The 22,089-nt window shown below is 37.8% G+C and overlaps 1 protein-coding gene across 3 annotated transcripts in view; it reads right to left on the bottom strand.

Annotated features, from left to right (window-relative positions):
* The window catches only part of LOC122229658 (T-cell receptor-associated transmembrane adapter 1), a 38,485-nt gene that overhangs the window by 4,359 nt on the left and 12,037 nt on the right, over positions 1 to 22,089 (bottom strand). For 2 of the 3 annotated variants that reach the window (XM_042955002.1, XM_042955003.1), the window contains exons 2-6: positions 20,535 to 20,645; positions 17,729 to 17,805; positions 12,399 to 12,435; positions 4,947 to 5,008; positions 1,848 to 1,936 (exon numbers count right to left, since the gene is read on the bottom strand). In XM_042955002.1, coding sequence (XP_042810936.1) covers positions 1,848 to 1,936; positions 4,947 to 5,008; positions 12,399 to 12,435; positions 17,729 to 17,805; positions 20,535 to 20,635 — 366 coding nt within the window. In that variant the 5' untranslated portion in view covers positions 20,636 to 20,645. The remainder of the gene's footprint in view (positions 1 to 1,847; positions 1,937 to 4,946; positions 5,009 to 12,398; positions 12,436 to 17,728; positions 17,806 to 20,534; positions 20,646 to 22,089) is intronic. The other variant, XM_042955004.1, reaches the window with a different exon arrangement.

Below are 22,089 nucleotides of genomic sequence, written 5' to 3'. Positions count from 1 at the left end.
CAGATGAGGCACAATTCATATGTACTAAATAGCAACTTTTATTAAGAATTTTCTGTTCTTTGGGGGCACCTGGGTGGCTCTGTCAGTTGAGCCATCATTAATGATCTCCCATTTAATGGGATCAGGCTTCACATCAGGCTCCATGCTGACAGAGGGGAGCCTGTTTGGGATTCTCCCTATCCCTCTCTCTGCCCCTCCCCTGCTCATGCACACACACATTCTTCCTCTCCCAAAATAAATACACTTAAAAAAGAATTTTTAGTTCTTTTATAGTTATGGTGCTTTGAATCTCTACATTTATGATGGTGTGGTTATATTTTAACCTTTGAGAGATTTTCTTTTTATTATGGATTTAGCAGATCCTATTATAACATGAAGTTTTTTTTTAAGTTTATTTATTTTGAGTGAGACAGAAAGCATGAGTTGGGGAGGGGCAGAGAGAGAGGGAGAGAGAGAGAATTCCAAGCAGGCTCTGCACCGTCAGCGTAGCGCCTGACTTGGGGCTCGAACTCACAACTGTGAGATCGTGACCTGAGCCAAAATCAAGAGTCAGGTGCTTAACCAATTGAGCCACCCAGGTACCCCAATATGCACTTCTTCCTACCTTTTATTAAAAAAAAATTTACCCTTAATTTAGCATCGGGTAACAGGTTTTGCATCAGAAGATGATTTCACATTTTGCTTAAACCTTACCACATCTTGGTTTCTTAAAAACTCCAAGAATTCTGATTTCTTAACTAATTCATAAAAGGAAAAAGAGAAAAACTCTGTATTAATGGGAGGTTTACAAGATATGACCCATCTTAAGGAGGAGAATACATTCTGTTATACAGGACTAAGTTTAGATCCTCTTTGTATGTAGTATCTGAGCACTTTAGAACATGTTTTTCATCCTTCTCACGCCTCTGTCAAATGGGAGAAATAATGCTGCTTCCCTCATAAGACCAAGAAGATAATGCATGTAAAGCACATATGATAAGGTCTGACACATAATAGCTGCATTGGAAGTGCTGGGCCTATGACAATTTCTAGAGAGTAGCAAGAGAGCACAAAATTGAAGAGAGAAAATCTGGGAGGAAAAAGAACTCTTTTAACTGAAATTTATGACATGTCAACAGCATGTAGACTAAGAATTGTGAATGGCTTTTGATGAAGTCAGTGCTATGTCTGAGGAGGTTGAACTGATTGTGGTACAAAAGGGAAAAACTATCCATTTCTTCTTGGGTTTTCATATGTTCCTGCTTACACTTTGTCCTGCCTAACCCTATACAAGCTATGTGAAAATCTCTTGCCATTAGCCCACGCCCATAGAAAATATACCAAAATTTATACTCATTTGCCTTATAAAATAGAAGTATGGCCTTTTATATCCAGCTCATTTATCTTTTAAGTAAAGCCCTCTCTCTTTCTCTCTCCCTCCGTCCTCCCGCCTCTCTCTCCCTATCCCCTCCTCTTCTCCCCTTGCCCCCATAAATTCCTGACATCTAGGTCTTTTGAGCATTATATATGTGCCAACTTTTGTATTTATCTTTGTGATGCACATAATTTTTTTTCAACCTGAAAGAAAAAGCTTCATTGACTAAGAAGAGAACCACTTTTCCTTTCAATCTATTGCCTTTGTAATGGTACACAATTCTGACTTTTCAAGTGTGTTTCCGAGCACTGTTTGCTTTGCCTTTGAGGTTCCCTTTAGAGCTCAGGTCCCAGAATTTGACGTTGATTCAGCCTGTAAAATCTTGGGCTGCTTCAGGTGTGAATCAGCATGTGCTGCTTTTGTGTTCTTGAAACATGTAGCTGTGCTGTGATCTAGGCTGAGCTTGATCCATAATACAGAAAACAAAGCTCACCTGTGCAGGTGCAGTGGCTTTTTGCAGTTCATTTGCAGATCTCTCAGGTCGTGCTTTCATTTGTTCATAACAATTTTCATCCACTGGTTCTGATGAGTTGAAAAGATCATGATTTACAGTGGAAAAATGAAAAATGCTGGTGCCAATAAAAATACACAACCCAAACATCATATAGCTGTAAATGTGAAACCCCCAAGAGTCATTTGATTTGTCATTTTTTGGAGATGCAAAAAAATAAGGAAGCACAAACCATTTTATGCTTCAGAATGTGGAGAAGTCTTTTGCCCTGCAGCATTACCAATAAGACAAAAGAAGGTCACTTAGGATAAGGACTAGATCATATTAATTTATGCCATTTCAGGACATGACAGGCTCAACTTAAACTACCATTTAGATGTTAGAGATCCCATGTGTTCTATTTAGCCATGATTGCAAATGGTGCACGGTGGTGGCACAGTATAGTACACATGCACTGATGATTGAAATTTGGCAATTCTTTCCATAAGTGAGAAGTTTTACTTAAAGGCATTTTATTTATTTATTATTTTTTTTAAGTTTATTTATTTTGGAGTGGTGGGGCAGAGAGGAAGAGAGAGAGAATCTCAAGCAGGCACTACACTGTCAGTGCAGAGCATGACGCGAGGCTCAAACTCAGGAGCTGTGAAATTATGACCTGAGTCAAAGTCAGATGCTTAATGGACTGAGCCACCCAGGCACCCCATACTCAGAATCATTTTAAAACCTATGTCCTATTTTTTTATGTTTTTTTAAATTCTTATTTAATTTATTTTTTCAACTTTTTAAAAAATGTTTATTTATTTATTTTTTGAGAGAGGGAGAGAGAGAGTGAGAGAGAGAGAGAGAGAGAGAGAGAGAGAGCGAGCAGGGGAGGGGCAGAGAGAGAGGGAGACAGAATCCCAGGCAGGCTCCGTGCTGTCAGCACAGAGCCTGACGTGGGGCTTGAACCCATAAACCATGAGATCATGACCTGAGCCGAAACCAAGAGTTGGACGCTTAACCAACTGAGCCACCCAGGCACCCCTTTAATTTATTTTTTTTAATTTATATCCAAGTTAGTTAGCATCTAGCGCAACAATGATTTCAGGAGTAGATTCCTTAATGCCCCTTAGCCCATCCCCCCTCCCACAACCCCTCTAGTAACCCCATTTGTTCTCCGTATTTAAGAGTCTCTTATGTTTTTGTCCCTCTCCATGTTTTTATATTATTCTTGCTTCCCTTATGCTCATCTGTTTTGTATCTTAAAGTCTTCATATGAGTGCAGTCATATGATATTTGTCTTTCTCTGACTAATTTCACTTAGCATAATACCCTCCAGTTCCATCCACGTAGTTGCAAACGGCAAGATTTCATTCTTTTTGATTGCCGAGTAATACTCCACTGTATATATACATACACCACGTCTTTATCCATTCATCCATTGATGGACATTTGGGCTCTTTCCTTACTTTGGCTATTGTTGATAGTGCTGCTATAAACGTTGGGGTGCATGTGCCCCTTCGAAATCTATGTCCTATTTTTGAAAAAGAATGTTTAGATTATGACTTTTGTCCCATATATCAGTGACAGTTCAGCCAGGCTGTTTTGAGGGTATGGAACTATGAAATGCTGGTCCTAAGTACTTAGAGCTTTTGTGCAACAGCCAGCAGACCTGTGCTCATTTCATCCTGTAGGGACATGCATAATAAATTATCCATCCCTTTCTTTCCCCCCAGACAGGCCTATATGAAAGGGAAAAGAAAGAGAGAAAGAGTGACTTGTAGGATGGCCTGTCAACTGACAGAAATGTGGATTGCACCACTTTGATCCCACATAAAGAAAGATACATTTACTAATATAATGCAAGTTATCTTATAATCATTCAACCATTTCTGAAAAGTAACACAGAGGAGTGATGTTTCTCAAAGAATGGTCCATGGAAAACATGCATGACAATCACCTGGAGATTTGTCAACTAGCAAATTCCTAAACCATATTCTGGCCCTACTAAATCAGAGCCTGTGGGGTGGCACCTGTGTTCCCTTAGATACAGAAATTGCAGATATGGTGGGTTTTGCACCACGAGAGTACGTAAGAATTGAAACCTCAGATATTATAGGTGGGTACCACGATTCTGCAAGGTGAAACAGGAGGGCAAATTATAAGATAGTCCTAAAAAGTAGTTTTGATTTCTCAGAGTATAGAGACTAGAAGACACTTTACAAAGAAGGGAAAGACAAAGATTAAATAATATTTTGAAGCCTTTAATAGTCTCACATTCCTAACTTTAGGAGAATTGCATGGTGTTTTGATACACAGAGATTCAGAGAGTTTAGTCCATTCCTGGAAATCTCTGTTAACCCCTAACTTTCCTATCAGGAATTAAGTGAAGGACTTGTAGGGCCAGGATGGCGTTAAGTACTAGCATTTACCCTTATGGCTTCTCTAATCAGAGCTCTGGGATCAGATCATTGTTATCTGTTTTAAGGAGTTTAGTGGCATTTTGTTTTGGAGTGGTTGGGATGTTCCAAGGAATACGGGAAGCTGGGAATTGAAAAGTACTTGTTACCTAAGAACAAAAAAATGTAACCCACTCAGTGTCGATGTAGCTCTTTTCTTTCCCCATTTGCCCTTAACGTAGCCCTAGATTCTCTACTTAACCTGAGCAGATAAAATACAGGAAACCAGAGTACGTGTTCATTGTTCCAGATTATTCAGTGTAGATTTGCTTTTGTAGACAGTGCCAAGCACTGTTTCCCTGAGCTATTTTCTGTTCTAGAAATAGCTTTATTTCATAGAATTGTGTGTGTCAAAATTCATAGTAACAGGGTCTTCCTGTATTCACATTTCTTCTAGAGTAAAACAAAGAGAATATAGAAAAACAGGATGTTGACTTACACTGAGTATTTCAACACAATTTACAATATGTAGCTTTGGAAATATATACTAAATAAAATGCTAAATATTGTTGAATTTATGGTTACCATTTGGGAAGTTTAAATGTGATTGCAACCAAAAATAAGCCACCTCAAAATGCTGTGGGAGTAAGGGGAGGGATATTAATTTGTAGATAAATATAATTTCTGGAAACATAAAACTTACCTGGGACCACATCATCTAAGTTACCATAAATTGGTGTGTCTTCAATATAATACTCATCCTCCCTATAATAATGAAAAATAATTTATCTTATTAGAATCCACTTTATACACAGTTCTTACCTGGTTTCTCAGCTAAATTCAATATACGATTATATGTTCTTGTTTAACCGCAGCCAACCAAGGTAGAGCACATGTGTGCCTGTGTGCCTGTGTGTGTGTTCATTTGAATAGGGTTTGTTTGGACTGTTCAGATAATAACAGCAAATACTTATTTAGCACTTAATGGTTGTCAGATGTTACTGGAACTGCAAGTTCATTTATTCATTTATTCCATTCTCAAAACAATCTGACCAGATAGGCACTATAGCATTCCCATTTAATAGATAAGGAACTTGAGGCACAAAGAAGTCCTATAATGTGAAGGTGAGAAGACTAGTCAGTGTCAGAGCTGTGACTAGAACCTAGGTTATCTATGGTCTTAATTATACATTATACTGCCTGTTTACATCCCCAGACTATTACTCTGAATCATCTGCTGAAACTGTGTTTACTAAATACTAATTGACAGTGATGCTTAGGAAATAAAAGGCCGAAGAAATATTGTAGAGTCAGGTTGGAAGGTGTAGCAAAATGACTGATCACCTATTCTATCCAGATGTTGTGCTAAATGTTTTATATACATTATACCAAAGTTCTAGGGAAATTCTGCAGAAATATTATTTCCCACTTTACAGACGGGAAGTCTGAGAATCAGCTAGATTAACATTATTTTCCTTAGCCTTATGTGTAATGCCAGCAATAAGTACCAGTTCGGAAAGCTTTTCTTTATGCCAGTGCTCATTCAACCCTCAGAACAATTCTGAGATGCTTTTTCTTTTTAAATCCCCACTGTGCATACAAGGAATTTGCAACTCCTAGAGTTAAAGTGGCCAAAGACAAGGATAGTAACTCGCAGTGCTAGGATTGTAATGTAAGTCTGGTCCAAAAGCCCTAAATATTATTTGCTCTTGATGTTTGATTAAATTTCCTTACAGCTTCATCTGAGTAATCCTTTTAGGATTAGAGTAGACATCTTACCATTGTCACCAGACAGTGACAATGGTCCTGGTGACCAGCTTTCACAATGGCAGGCTGGGAACAGAGGAACATATCAGGCAGTGAGAGTGGCATTTCATAAAATAGTAGCAACTGCTTTAACTTTGAGATTACATATCATCATGAGCTGGAGGGAACTGCATGAAAAGAAAAAAGAACACTTAACTGATCTCAAGGCATAACACCTATGTTACTCCCTATGCTTCTGAAAGAAGGCGCAGTATATGTAAATAGTAAGTAGGTGTCCTAAAAAAAAAAAAATCAAATGATACCTGTATGAAATGGTTTGAAAAGTCCAGATGTTGGCATGTTTTTCTCTTATCTGATAACAAAGGAACTCATCTGTAACCTTTCTTTCCATCAGTAATTCAATACAGCTTAATATTGGGATATGGAGTAGTCCCTGTTCATGGTTTTTCTCTGGCTATGCAGAGAATATAATAGCAAAAGGTGAAGAATTTTTAATAAGACAATCCATCCATTTTCCTAGCTTACATAGATAGCAGATACAACCTGCAAATGATAAATCATGTCCAAAAAATGAATATCATTTCATTCCCTATGAATGAAAATAAGATGTGATTTATAATGCAGTGCCCTATGTCTACAGGCAGGTCTCAAATGATTAATCATCCGAAATAAACTATTACAAAGGAACAGTTGCCTAACCAACAAATTAAAAAATATATTTTTACTTGGCAATGCCAAATAGCTCCAGCCTATTGCAAATATCTAATAAACTCTAAGCACAAATATTTGGCAGTGTTTTATGTAGAAGATCAACTACTATTAAAAATAGATTAATAAATAAAGTCATATCCTAGAGGCTAGTCCATTGTTCTGAACATGTCTGAAATGGTCCTCTGACCAAAAAGCCCATTTACTGACACTCCAACGTCTAAAATAATGTTAATTATATCTTTTACTGGGGGCCAAATTTTCTACTTTAGCATATATTTTCTGTATTCCCTATTTTTAAAGTTTTAATTTCATCATTATTTTATTATGAAGAAGTCCTTTTAGAAAAGTGGTTGAATACTTTATTATCTAAGTAGATTAAATAAGTAAATTCAGTTTTTAAAAAAATCAGTACTTCCATCCGAGTGACTTTGGACATAAATTCTCTAAGTTTCAATTTCCTTATTTATAAAACAAGTTTATTAAACTATTTAATCACTATTTTTCTTTTCAGCTCTGAAATTCTATGATATGAATGTAGGATTCCAACATCCAAATAAAAATGGAAGATATTTCTATAAAACTAAATAAAGCTATTTTAAGGGGCCAGAAAGTTGTGAGGTTGCAAAAAGAGCAAGCTTAGGGGTCTATCAGGAATTCTGGTAAGTGTTACCTTGATTTGCTTAGTAGGCATTTCTTCAAATTGTCAGATATATATGTTAGGCTCCATTAGTGTGTAACGTTTTTTAAAGCCATAAGAGGAGATAAAACTACTTTATGGAATGAGTATAGATAGAGTTTCATGAGATTAGCCTTGAACACTCTGATGTCAAAGGTTCAGGAATCAGCAGAGGAGAAGGAGCCGCTGGTAAGAAGGAAAATCAAAGATGGAGGTGGGGGGGCACCCAGAGCCTAGAGAAGTGTCTCAAGAAGTAGAGAGCATCGATGTATCAAATGCTACAGATGGACTGTATACAATGACACTAACATTTCGCCATGTGGATTTCAATGGTGACCTTGACAAGAGCTGAGTTGGTAGATTACTGAGGGCAGAAAATTTTTTTTTTAATTTTATTTTTTTATTATTTTTTTAAATTTTTTAATATATGAAATTTACTGTCAAATTGGTTTCCATACAACACCCAGTGCTCATCCCAAAAGGTGCCCTCCTCAATACCCATCACCCACCCTGCCCTCCCTCCCACCCCTCATCAACCCTCAGTTTGTTCTCAGTTTTTAAGTCTCTTATGCTTTGGCTCTCTCCCACTCTAACCTCTTTTTTTTTTTTTTTTCCTTCCCCTCCCCCATGGGTTTCTGTTACGTTTCTCAGGATCCACATAAGAGTGAAACCATATGGTATCTGTCTTTCTCTGTATGGCTTATTTCACTTAGCATCACACTCTCCAGTTCCATCCACGTTGCTACAAAAGGCCATATTTCATTTTTTCTCATGAGGGCAGAAAATTGAATAGAGTAGGTTCAGGAAAGAAGAGAAGAGGAGGAGAAGCCAGAAAATGCAGACAGAACATAGATGGAACTTTCATGTTTTGCCGTAAAAGGTGCAGAGCAATGGGGATGTAGCAATCTAGTATCAAGTATCTAGTATCTAGTATCAAGGAAGCTTTTCTTGTTTTCTTTTCTTTCCTTTTGTTTTTTTTGAATGAGACAATACTCTTTATATATTGAAAGGAATAATACAACAAGAAGAAGCAATGATACAGGAGGAAAAAGGGAAAGTTGCTGAAGGGATGGGTCCTGAGTACATGCTTACTGAATTTTTACTTTCTTTGCCAGGGACTGTGCCATGGCTGTAGCTGTCTTGAACTTGGGGTGAGAGGACCAAGCATAGACCCCTGGTCCTGGGGAAGAGTATAAACCTTAGCAGTGGCTTTGTACAGTTAGAGACTAAGAAGTGAATCCAGTGGTATTCCCTGTGAAGGGGATGGTCAATGGATTCTCAGAGCAGTGATATCTAATACTAAATTTTTATTCTCTTGCTCAGTGTTCCAATTTTCTTCTAAAATATCCATTCTTTGTAGCCTATTAAAGATAAGGCACTTGTATTGCCAGTGCTTTGGAGCACTTGAAAAGAAGGATCTTTCACCACGTTTTTGGGGAATGGACAATAGAAAGATCTGCCAGCATGAAGAATTCTAAAGATATGGGGAAAGACACCTAGAGCAGTGACACAGAGCTAAGTGTGACAAAAGGACAATCAAGAATAAGATTTGATTTTGGGGGGGGGGGAGCTGGGTGGCTCAGTTGGTTGAGCGTCCGACTTCAGCTCAGGTCATGATCTCACAGCTTGTGAGTTCGAACCCCACGTCAGGCTCTGTGCTGACAGTTCAGAGCCTGGAGCCTGCATCAGATTCTGTGTCTCCCTCTCTCCCTCTCTCTCTCTGCCCCTCCCCTGGTCGCACTCTGTCTCTCTCTCTCTCTCTCAAAAGTAAATAAAAATATTTTAAAAATTAATAAAAAAAAGAATAAGACTTTTGAAACCTATCTGTACTTCTCAAGGATTTTTTTTATTAAGTTTTTTTATTTCTTTGGAAAGAGAGATAGAGACAGCATGAGTAGGGGAGGGGCAAAGAGAGAGGGAGAGAGAGAATCCCAAGCAGTCTTCCTGCTGTCAGTGCAGAGCCCAATGTGGGGCTCAAACTCACGAAATTGTGAGATCAGGAACTGAGCTGAAACCAAGAGTTGGGTGCTTAATGGACTGAGCCACCCAGGCGCCCCTCAAGAATTCTTAGGAAGAAATTCTTAAGGGTTAAAGCATGGCTTACAGTTATTTGTACATTAAAACTAACAAACAGAAGGCTGGAAAATGTGGAGCTATTTTGGTTACAAGTGTGGCAGTGATCACGGTGAGGGCCTCAACTCCCTATCCACTTTGATGTCTGGGAAGGCTACTCAGAAGTTCTCTTGTCACAAGGATCCTCCCTCTTGAGAATGGATGAGGACAGCTAAAACCAGAAGTCTGGTCCCGGGCACTAGGTTAGTGTATTTAGTAAAGAGGGGAAGTGAATGGAGCCTACAGAGCCCCAGAAATCCAAGAAGTCATCTTAAGATGGAAGAATGGCTGAGATGAGACCTGTTTTGTCATAAAATCATGTTTCAGTGTCACCCAGAAGCAGACCGTGCAAAAAGCTGCTGAGAATCTGTCCTAAGTTTTTTGCAACAGACTCTGAAACTAAGGAGTCATGATGTGTTTAAAGTAGTCATAAACCTGAACTGATTTCTGAAATTAGAGGGTAAATCTACCATAAACAGGCAGGAATTTTCTTAGACCTTAATTTTCATCTGATAAAGCAGTACCTTTGTTTTTAAATCAACTCTGCTTTGTATGGAAAGCATTATATTATAATCTGTATTTTTCAGATGATACAGCTGAAGTTCACCAATGCTCATTTTCCTAAGACTACAAGCCTAGTAATTACAAGAGTTTGATTAAAATCCAGAATTGTCTAGATCTCAAATCCATGATATACCCACTGTATAATACTTCTAACACAGATCAAAAGACCAGAATTGTGTAGAATTCTATTTTAAAGGAAAAATAAAGTGGCCCAGAGGTAAATGCCAGGATGTGTGTATATGACTTTCTGTTAAATATAGATGCTACATTGTCTTTAAAGTGATCACATTTTTGACCTACTAGTGCAGGAAGGGCAGGGATTTGGGGAAGCAGGAAGACAAGATCAGAGAAGCAAAGTTCTTTCCCTTCAAGCATGGCTTCCCACCCAAACCACTGTTGGTGGAAAGAGGGTGCAGTGGGGGAGCCCTAGCCTTAAACCATCTAAGAACTGAGGAGGCATCACTAATTTTACTTCTACCTAAGAAAGATAGCTTTTATTTCCACTTGCTGTTTTCATGCTGAAGTTTTAATGGCTAGAGATAATTTCACATATTTTGTTTTTCCTGGAGCCTCCATGCCCTTCCTACAGTGGTGATTTTGGCTCCCAGACTACATAATCAGAAATAGACAAGCTGTGAAGTACAGACATAAACTTGTGAATTAACACGCCACCCACTTTTCATAGATAAAGTCTGCATCACATATTCAAATTATGCTTAAATTGAGACTTGTTACAATAGATAACAGATTAAATCCGTGAGGGAAGGATCTACATCTTTCCATCTTTGCATCTCTTGTCTACCACAATTCCTATTTGTTGAACCAATATTTGTTCAATGTATGAATGAGTAAGTGTTATAAAAGAACCAGCCTCTTTTTCGCATTTGCCCTATAGGTAAGGGCCTACTTACTTTGAGATGGGTATTTTACCAATTTTCCCTTCTGACTCAGCATCCTGATCCAAGAGTACCTACCCAGTCTTTAGCAGAATGATCAAATCACTAGATGTTCTATCACATTAAATCTTAATTACCTCTCAAATGATAATTATCATATAAATCGTCTAAGAGATTAACTTCTACATGGTTATATAGGATTTTCTTTGTCATGTTGTTTGCTGTAACCAAATCAGCAAATCAATCTTGATATGAGATAATGAATTGAAAATTATCTCATGTGATAGAACCAATGTTAAACTGTAAAAATAAAGATTTTCTTCTTAGTGTGAATCTGCCTGCAGCTTAGATCCTGAATCTGCCAGAGATATTTCCACATGGAGAAAAATTTTAAAAAGGTCCTTTTAAAGGCTAACAAAAAGCTTATAATCTTATCCTACCCAGTGAGAAAGCTCTGTGTTTGTGAAAGACCTTTCTGCCTTTCAGTCTACTATTTCAGAAAGGTCTTGAAGAGTCCTCTAGGAAATTCTCTATATTTAGATGTTTTTTTTTAACCTAAAGGAGAAATTTCCAATGTAATAACACAGTTGGGCCAGAATATACTGTGCAAGAAAATGAAAATTCTTTACTATTGTTTATACCATAAACCTTTTTTTATAAGGAAAAATCATACAAACTTCCCTGCAACTAATTCAACAGGTGTTAAAGAGAATAAGTTATATCTATAACCATATATAATTTTAGGGTTGATTTATCACAGTTCCCTATTGATTGACATTACTTTTCAAAGGAGCACACCACGAAGCATCTTCATGTATTTGTGTATGTATGTATATCTTTTTTTAATTTTTTAAAACATTTATTCATTTTTGAGAGGGAGAGAGTGTGAGCGGGTGAGGGGCAGAGAGAGGGAGGCAAAGAATCTGAGCTGTTAACCCGGAGTCTGATGCAGGGCTCAAACTCATGCACCATGAGATCATGACCTGAGCCAAAGTGGGATGCTTAAACTGAACCACCCAGGCACCCCTGTATATCTTAAATTTTATTAGGTATTGCTAGATTCCTTTTCCACCCTGGTTTCTTAAGGGCCACACAATTCTATATATAATCAGACTGAATTCTTACAATCTGATTTGAATCATAATCTAGGATATAGCCTTTTGAAATTGACAAGAATTCTGTAGATACCAGGTTAGAGTCTCACTTCGTCCCTTAACCAGCTCTGTTATTGACTCAGGATGAGTAACTAGGGAAAATAATAACAGTATAGTTCTTGATCTTCAGATAGGAGTAAAAATAATTAAAACTCACTTTTCATTTTATTTTTACCCAAATGTGACAACCCCAAGCCAAACCTAAAAGCAATATAGCATTTATTACTTCCCCTTATTAGTTGGGAATCATAATATGGAACTTATTTTCTACATACCTGGGAATGTAGTCTTCAGTGCATCTGTACATTTTACCTGAAAGATATTAAAAATAGATAAATTAAAGAAGTTGACATTACATTTGTTAAATCTTCTTGAGAATATTGTAAGGGGAGCTTAGCCTCATTGTCCTCAGTATCAGTTAATATCTTAAATCAAGACAGTTGGCCACCACTACCAGATATAATGATCTTATCTCATTTGGGCCATTCTTCTCTCTTGGAAATTTGAGGTGGAAACACAACACAGTCTGGAAGTGATATAGAGCCTTCATGTGTGGCCATTTTATGCAGGGGAACACCAAGTGATGAACATGGGGACCTCTACCCCTGCCTTTCCGGTGGGCAATACAAGGTAGGTGGGGGCACACTGTCCCTTCTGTCTTCACATTCCATGAAACAGCTCTGCCTCCTTCTGTCATATTTCCCTCTTTGCCCTTGGTGATTTGAATAAGCTTTTCTTCCCTACCAAAAACAAACAAAAAAATATGAAACAAAACAAATCCTAGAAGACTTATGTATTTATTTCTGAAGTGTCTGTTAACACTTCTTGTCACATGAACAGGAACATAAAAATTATGTTCAGGAAGTTGCTCTGGATGTGATTCAGGGCAAATGCAAGTAAGGGCAGATGAAGATTCTAAGGAGAAGAGAACTGTAAAAAGTTGGGAACACAGTCTAAAAGTAACCAAAACAGTAGAGTGGGTTTTTAGGGAAAACAGTATAGGGGCGCCTGGGTGGCGCAGTCGGTTAAGCGTCCGACTTCAGCTCAGGTCACGATCTCACGGTCCGTGAGTTCGAGCCCCGCGTCGGGCTCTGGGCTGATGGTTCAGAGCCTGGAGCCTGCTTCCGATTCTGTGTCTCCCTCTCTCTCTTCCCCTCCCCTGTTCATGCTCTGTCTCTCTTTGTCTCAAAAATAAATAAACGTTAAAAAAAAAGAAAGAAAGAAAGAAAGAAAAACAGTATACTGGTCTGCAGTGACAATACTGACCAGAGATCTGATGTAGGCTTATAAAAACCATGAAAAAATTATGTGCCAAGTTTCCAAAAGGAACCCACTGTTAAAACCTTGAAGATGGTAGCTCAAATGCAAATAAAAGGAAGTATTCTTACTTCAAATTAAATATGTATGTTTAAACTGGAAAAAAAATAGTTTTAAGAATTTTTTTGGTGAAAAGCAATAGACTCATAAAGAATTATTGAGAGAAATTAAGGGAAAATTAGGACACAGTTTTAATAATTAAGATTAATATTATGAACAAGTCTGTATTATCTGTTCATCAGTAAATTTTCTTAGATGTTTAATTGAATGGATATAGCAAATACTGTGATATGTGGTATATTTTGACTGTATGTTATTCAACCTGACATTAAATAGCAAAATCTTGTGAAAGCTATTTCTATAAAAATGAAGCCCATCATTATCTGAGTGTCTGGCAATATCACAGAGAAAATAGTGACCAAAGGGTGATCTTTCAGTTTCAACACACAAAAAAAACACCATATTGGTAGGGAACTGGCAAAAATATTTTCAAATGACTGAGTAAGTCACCAAACAACTAGGTAGATTATTTTTAGTTAGATTTATGTGTGACAAAGCTAAGTTATTCTTCAGAGAGGTCATTAACTGTTAGAGAAACATTATTGGGACAAATTATTAAAATCATCACGTTGGGGGATGAAATGGACCTGTCACATGTCAGTGTGTTTGGAAGAATTCTGTGAAGGACCAAATGTAGGAAGTTTTGCAGAGCATGTATACGTAGCATCTATGGGGCCAAAAATGATTAGTGTGATCCACTTAGGATATATCTGAAAGGCTCCTCTTCTAGCCCACAGGCAATGCCCTAACATGACCTGCATATAAAAGATGCAGTCATTTCGACTACCTTCAGATTAGTCTTGTGAACATGAACACAGATGGATGTTGAGGGAGGCTAGAGAAGTCTACTGTTGCACAGAGCCACAAGTTAATGGAAACACAAGATCGGAAAGCTTCAGAAACATAAATAATATCAATAAACATAAGAAAAATTAGCTAGTATAGACGAGAATATTGAAAACTGGAAAATACAAAGTATGTGTTGAGTTCTTTTTAAATGACAGAAATGTTTATACTCAGGTCATTAATTATTGTTCATATTTGCCTGGAATTAAAATGCATATACAAGAATTTAGTTAGCCTGATGTAACACAGAAAAATTCAAGGTGAGAAATCAGAAGAGTGGATATGGGTAGCAGTTCTTCAGTGCATTTGCCATGTGCCAACATGCAAATCACTTTTAAAACTCTGATTCTTGGGGCACCTGCGTGGCTCAGTCGGTTGAACATCCGACTCTTGATCTCATCTCAGGTCATCATCTCACAGTTCATGAGTTCAAGCTCCATGTCGGGCTTTGTGTTGTGTCATCACAGATCCTGTTTGGAATTCTCTCTCCCTCTCTCTCTGCCCCTACCCCACTCATGCTCTGTCATTCTCTCTCTCAAAATAAATAAACTTAAAAAAAAAAAACCAAACCACTCTTCATTAAAAAAAAAAACAACAAAATACCTGTGATTCTCTTTATCCATAGAGATAATAATGCCAACAGCATGTGAGTAGATGTAGAAGATAAATGAAATAATTTTTGTTAAAAACATTTTAGAAAATGACAGTTGATTTTCAATATTGTACATTCTAAATCCAATCATATAATAAGCCACAACTTGACTGTGCTGATTTGAATTCAATCTCTTCATTAAATGGATTAGCTGAAAACAAGTTGGTATAATTAAAATGAAATTTTAATTGCAAGTAAAGCTTGATTTGTAGTGAAATGACCGAATCTCACTTCTGGCAAGAGGATTGTCATCAAGTAAGTGTTAAATTGAAAGAAAAAATTAAAAATAAACAAAGAATTTGAAGGCAAAAATAAAGAGTGACATTACTTAAATAGAATAAGAAAACATAGGCATGGGGTCAAAGGTTACCCCACACAGACTAATAGTTTTAAATGTTTTTTATTTTTATTTTTTTATTTTTATTTTTGAGAGAGAGAGAGAGAGGAGAGGAGGGACAGAGAGAGGGAGACAGAAGATCCAAGCTGACAGCAGAGAGCCCAACGTAGGGCTCAAACTCACAACTTCTGAGGTCATGACCCAGCTGAAGTCAGATGCTTAACTGACTGAGCCACCCAGGAGCTCTCAGACTAATATTTTTAAAAGATAATGTGGATTTTCCAGTTGGAGGTGCTTGGAGTATGAATGTTGGTACCTGGAAACTATACCAACGTGATGTGTGAAAGGATAGCTCTATGGAAAGAAAATGTTGGATGGATTATCAGTAGAGAAAAGGAAAACTAGGTTTGGACCAAAAAGATTTGTGGGAAAAAGAAAACAGAAGCCACTATATGAAGGATACAATATAACAATGTGATGCTTACATGGAAGGAAAGGAAATTAAAACAATGTGGGGAAAAAAGTAAGTACTGGGTAAAGGACATGATACATCAAGACCAATCATATTGAAGAAGCACCCAGAAATGGTCCTTCAAAAGGTCAAGGACACCACCTTCTCCACTCCTCTTGGAATTTAGATGTGTAATCCGGAGCTGGAGATCTGTACTTGTGTGGTTTTAGTTTTACATCCTTAATATAAGAAGTATGGTAGTATATGATTTCTTTAAATAGGGGAGTGGTAGGGGTGCCTGGGTGGCTCAGTTGGTTAAGCATCCGACTTCAGCTCAGGTCATGATCTCACGTTGTGTGAGTTCAAGCCCCAAGTCGGGGTCTGTGCTGACAGCTCAGAACCTGGGGCCTGCTTCAGATCCTGTGTCTCCCTCTCTCTCTGCTCCTCCCCTCCTCACACACACACACTCTCTCTCTCTCTCTCTCAAAAATGAATAAACATTAAAAAAAATAAATAGAGGAGTGGTAATCAAAAGTTTAGAGGTTGGAGCTAAGGAGAAAGGTCAGCAAGCTCAGGCTCCTGAATAGAGTTTGCTCCGTCATGAAGGCTTATAAGTTTAGTTAAAAATAGGGGTGCCTGGGTGGCTCAGTCAGTTAAGTGACCAACTCTTGATTTTGGCTCAGGTCATGGTCTCACAGTTCATGAGTCTGAGCCCCACATCTGGCTCTGTGCTGACAGTTTGGAGCCTGCTTGGGATTTCTCTCTCTCTCTCTCTCTCTCTCTCTCTCTCTCTCTCTCTCTCCCTCTCCCTCCCTCCCTCCCTCCCTCCCTCCCTCCCTCCTCTCTCTCCTCTCTCTCTCCCCTCCCTCTCTTTCTGTCCCCTCTGCCTCTCTCTCTCTCAAAATAAACTTAAAAAAATGTTTTTAATAAAAATAAATGACATGATTTAAAAGCTACCCAATTATCTCAGTGATATTCAGTCAAATAAAAAGCAGTTTTTATGTTGCTATGAAGCAGTTGCATTTGCAAGATTCTGTGTGAGAAGAACTGGGTGAGTTTTCATAATCCTTTCTATGATTCAGATATAGACAACTTGCGGTCAGGTTCATGGTTGAGAGGATGTAAGCAAACATTTGCTTTTATGTTTTCCCCTTTATAGTGTTTACTCTTCCATATGCAATACATAACAAGAAAAAACAGCACATGACTTAAACTCCATAATAGCATTTTTTGATACATTCTTCATGTGAAAATGTGAAAAATGTGCCATAATTTTCAAGCGTATAGGAAATATACTGATAGGACTTTGATGTATGAGCAAACTATGAACTTATTTATCCTTCTTCTCAGAACAGAGAAGAAAGGTTGGATAAAGGATATTTTTTGGTTTTAAAGGAAGACAAAGCTAATACATTCCTAGCAGAAAAAGAAATAAATATAATCCTCCCAAAGAACAGACAAAGAATCACATAAAATGTAGGGTTTATTTTGGGAGGAAGGGATAACTCCATTACAAAGCCTCTACCTAGCACTGCTACAGAAAACATCAAGGAGAGGCTTATCATGTCCTCCTGATTGAATGTGTAGATACTGTATTGTTGCCGGGGTGGAGATTTTCTTTTGTAAGCTGTTTAATACACCAGCAAAACTCATTCACTGACTCTTCGCCTTAGGTGGAGTCATATCTTGCAAGTTTCTTAGCCACAAAGAGTAGCACAAAGATGCAAAAATAAAAAGTTCCATGGGGACACGGATACAGAGGCACTGTATTCCCAGACCACGTGGCAGAAAAGCTGGCAAACATAATTGAATCTCCTCTGGTCTGTCTGGCTAGGAGAAACAAAGCCGGAGGAGTCTTTAGCAGGACTGGGAGGAAGTCAGTTGGCAGAACTAATCCCAGAGCCCGCTGGAACCCCTGTGTGAGAAAGCGCTATTTGCTCACGTGGACTAGCAAGGGTGGCAGTTACTACTGATGCTTGGGGGAAACCGTCAGGAGAAGCGGAGATGTTCGGGAGAGGGCTGCAAACAGAAAAAGGGAGGTGGGATGAGAATGAAAGGCATTTTGGCATCAGTGAGCACTGTGCAAAGCTAATTTGAGGTTTGTACGCTAATAAAATGCATGACCCAGGGTTGTGTGCTTACCTACAAAGGGCAGGTTTTGCTCAAATAAAGTAATTTGCAGTAGGCTAATGGTTAGAACTGATTCCATGAGAGCCTGTGGAAAACTCTCTAAAATGAGCCTGTATGTTACTTAAAAGAACACAGCAATAGAGGTTATTGCATAATCGTGTTAGATAATATAGAGGTGGGGCAGGAAGTGACACAGGAGCTGGAGAGGACCTAGAGAATATAGAGTTGGTGGGAGCAGTGAGAAGCCAGAGGAACTAACATTCCCTGAAATAACCAACACTAAAGTTAAATGGGATAATACATAGTCATAGCGGGCCTTTAACAAATGTTTGTGGAAGGAGGGAAGGAAGCACCAGGGCAACCAATAGTGGTGATGTGGGCTACACGCCATGCAGGAATGACCTCCTCAGTCCCCAGCACTGTGCCGAGGTATCTGTATAATTCTGGCAAGAGCCCTATGGTATAGATGATATTCTCCACATTTTGTAGACAAGGGAACTGAGACTATGAGAAGTTATGCTTCTTGTATAAGAGATCTCCCAGGTAAATATTGAAAGCAGGGTTCTAATTCATGACAGATTGACTTCAAAAGCCATGATGCTAAAAACAAATTGAGAGAACTGAAATTGATTTTAAAAATACAACAATAAGTGTAATTTACTATTTCCTGCTTTTAAAAAACTGTTATTTCCTACCATACTGCTTTTAGACAAAGTAATTTATGGCATGCCTGAGGCAGTAAGGGTTTGTACAATTGAAAAGAAAAAAAAATAAAATAAGTCTGTTTTTTTTTTTTTAAGGAAAAAGTCTTTCTTTCTTTCTTTCTTTCTTTCTTTCTTTCTTTCTTTCTTTCTTTCTAAAAAATTAGTCTACAGTCTTTTAGTAGTGGTCAACTAATCATTATAAGAAAACAACTCTCAAAAGGAGTTCATATGATGGCAAATGGTATGAACATGGATAAATAAATTCCAATGGACAAACCATCAAAACTGAGAACTAAAAAGCCCACTTGTTCCCTGGTCCCACACAGATCTCTGGATGATTGTCACTGAAATCAGTGGGAGAGTGAAATACCAGTTCATGATGGTTATTCTTGCCCTGGCTTCCACTTGCAGACATTTCACCTCTATGGCTCTACGTTCACCTTTTTCCAACTCAAATGACAATATTATCTGAATTCGTAAAACATTTTAGTGAAGAAATTAAAGTATAGTCATGTTAAGCTATTATAAAAAAAAGAATTCTAATGTTAGCTCATTTTTTTATGAAGAAAACTTTTTTCGAAGATGTTGGATGGTGGGTCATTGATGTATCTGACTTATAAAATGTATTTGAAAAAATATTTGATAAAAAAATTAATTGCTGAAATCATTGCTAATGAAAAAGCATTGCCTGCCTGGAGTTTCAGGCATAGAAATGATAAATAGAGATCCTAAAAGAGTGTTGGCTTTCTGGCCAAGGACATTTGATCAACAGTGTAAAAACAGAATGTGCTCGTGGAAACCAATTTGGACAGAGAATTAGAGAGACTGGGCCCTTATCCTTGGCTTTGCTATTGAGTAGATGTGTGACCTCAACTATGCCACTTCACTTTCTAGTGCTTCTTATCTTTTTTGAGAGGCGTGACAATAATGTCTTCTTCTTTATATTTTATATTTGTGTTAGCAACACTGAAGAAGACACTCATAAGAGGATCAAGGACTCTCCCCAGAATCTGACTATTGTTCTAAATTAGCGCCCTGCAGTTTTTCTGGGTCACATGTTTCTAATGTAATTTTATTAACTTCATTTTATTTATTTTCATCTGTTAAAAAGCATTGACATTTTGTTTTCTATTCATTATTACCACAGAAATGTCCTGCCCCCAATAGAATTTTGGCTCTAGCATATTAAGACCTTTCCCAGAAATAGGTGAACTTGCATAACCATCCATCCATCCATCCATCCATCCATCCATCCATCCATCCACCTGACACGCTTGTGCTGAATGCCAATAGTGTGCAAATACTGTGCCAATTGCTGCACACTACACTATTTCAGTCATGCCCATGAGGATGAAAACCACATGGTTAAAACTGCTCACCAGCTGTTGAAAGGAAAAGCTGACCCTGGGAGTGTTAGATAATGCCTGTGGGTCAGCCTGTTGCTTTTCTAGTTCTCTCCTGATCCCAATACAGTCCTACTGCACATTAGAGGCTCTGACTTGATGCTGAGGGGTTTGAGTAGGCATGAGTAGAAGCTTGAAAATTTAGTCTTCACTCTTCCCATCACGTATCAGTGAGAATCTTTATGGCTGCTACAGAATAAATTACAATTTCTCAACTACTGTTGAATTGGAGAAGAAAAACTACATTTTACCAGGACAATTCTTTCTTACTCTGTATCTCAGGGCGGAGATAAAGCAAAGATTGGGAGTCTGTTCATATTCTAATATGATTGTATTTTTAAAATAAAAAGAAAACTTTAGAGTGGAAAAAAAGTATCAAATAGATTTTCTACATATAAAAATATCCTATTGCATCTCATTTCATAAAATTGTCTTCTTCTGTAGATTTTCCAGTGACTCAGTCTCCATTCATGCGGGAGTAGATGTGTGGCTATTTCTCAAAATGTCTTACCTTGTCGCTGCTTTTCCACATAGTGGGAAATATTGAAGATCAGTGATACAATCAGAGCTAATCCCAAAAAGGCTAGAATTACCCAGACATAATAGTGGCATCCAGGGTTTTCTGGAAAACAAACAAACAAACATAGCTATAATATATTAGCTGCTTACCAATTTGTTTTGAATTGGGTATTCCCACAATTGAAACCATAGTATTTATTCATAATGAAGAACAAATCCTCTGCCACAAAATTAATTACCATTGACAGACAAAGGTTTCTTATAGATTTCAAATGGGTATTGGTGGTAAGTCCCTGCATTCAGCATGAACAAAAGGAAGCAAGTTTCCCACATTCTTAGTGTTGATGAAAGACATTTTTAGTGTTGCTGCTAAAATTTGACAACTGGTGACTGATTATAAAAACTTTGGTTCAAAATCAAGAACATCCAGATTCAATCCAAATGGAATTATAATTGTTTTCTTTGAGTACTTGTTGGCATTGTAGTGGTTGTTGAACTGCCCTCAGTGGTCCTGTGTTTTTGAATAGATCTTTCATTTTCTTTCTTCCTTTCTTGCTTGCTTTCTTTTTTCTTTCCTTTTCTTTTTTCTTTCCTTTTTTCTCTTTCTTTTTTCTTTCTTTCTTTCTCTTTTTTTTTAAATATTTTTTTTAACGTTTATTTATTTTTGAGACAGAGAGAGACAGAGCATGAATTGGGGAGGGTCAGAGAGAGGGAGACACAGAATCCCAAACAGGCTCCAGGCTCTGAGCTGTCAGCACAGAGCCTGACGTGGGGCTCGAACTCACGGACCGCGAGATCATGACCCGAGCCGAAGTCGGATGCTCAACCGACTGAGCCACCCAGGCGCCCCTCTTTCTTTCTTTTTTTCTTTCTTTCTTTCTTTCTTTCTTTCTTTCTTTCTTTCTTTCCATATTTATTTTTAAATGAATATAGGCATATATATAATTAAATATATAAAATATATATGCATTTATGATATAGATGTACATATACATATATGCATATAATTTGCATATTGTTTATTTATATATACTTTGCTTTTGTTTGAACTAGTCTGTGGCTCTTTTTTTTTTTAATTTTTTTTTTTTAACGTTTATTTATTTTTGAGACAGAGACAGAGCATGAACAGGGGAGGGGCAGAGAGAGAGGGAGGCACAGAATCGGAAGCAGGCTCCAGGCTCTGAGCCATCAGCCCAGAGCCCGATGCGGGGCTCGAACTCGCGGACCGCGAGATCCTGACCTGAGCTGAAGTCGGACGCTTAACCGACTGAGCCACCCAGGCGCCCCGTCTGTGGCTCTTTAAACACCAGCAAATCTATTCACTAATGTCTGCTACCTCGTCTCTATTTTTGCACCATGTTATTTAAATGTTCAGAATACCATAAACTCCACAGAGAATAGGACCATTTCTGTCTTCTGCTCTGTAGTATCATATATAATGTACATAATTTACAAACATTTTAAAATAATTAATTAGTAAATGGGACAAGTTAACTGATGGTGGTGGTGAAATGGGTGGTTTATTTTCTTTAAGGGAATTTTTATGT

Source organism: Panthera leo, chromosome C2, assembly GCF_018350215.1.
Source record: "Panthera leo isolate Ple1 chromosome C2, P.leo_Ple1_pat1.1, whole genome shotgun sequence".
Classification (NCBI taxonomy): Eukaryota; Metazoa; Chordata; class Mammalia; order Carnivora; family Felidae; genus Panthera; species Panthera leo.
Note: the sequence above shows the minus strand (reverse complement) of the source record. Positions and strands in the feature narration are given on the sequence as shown.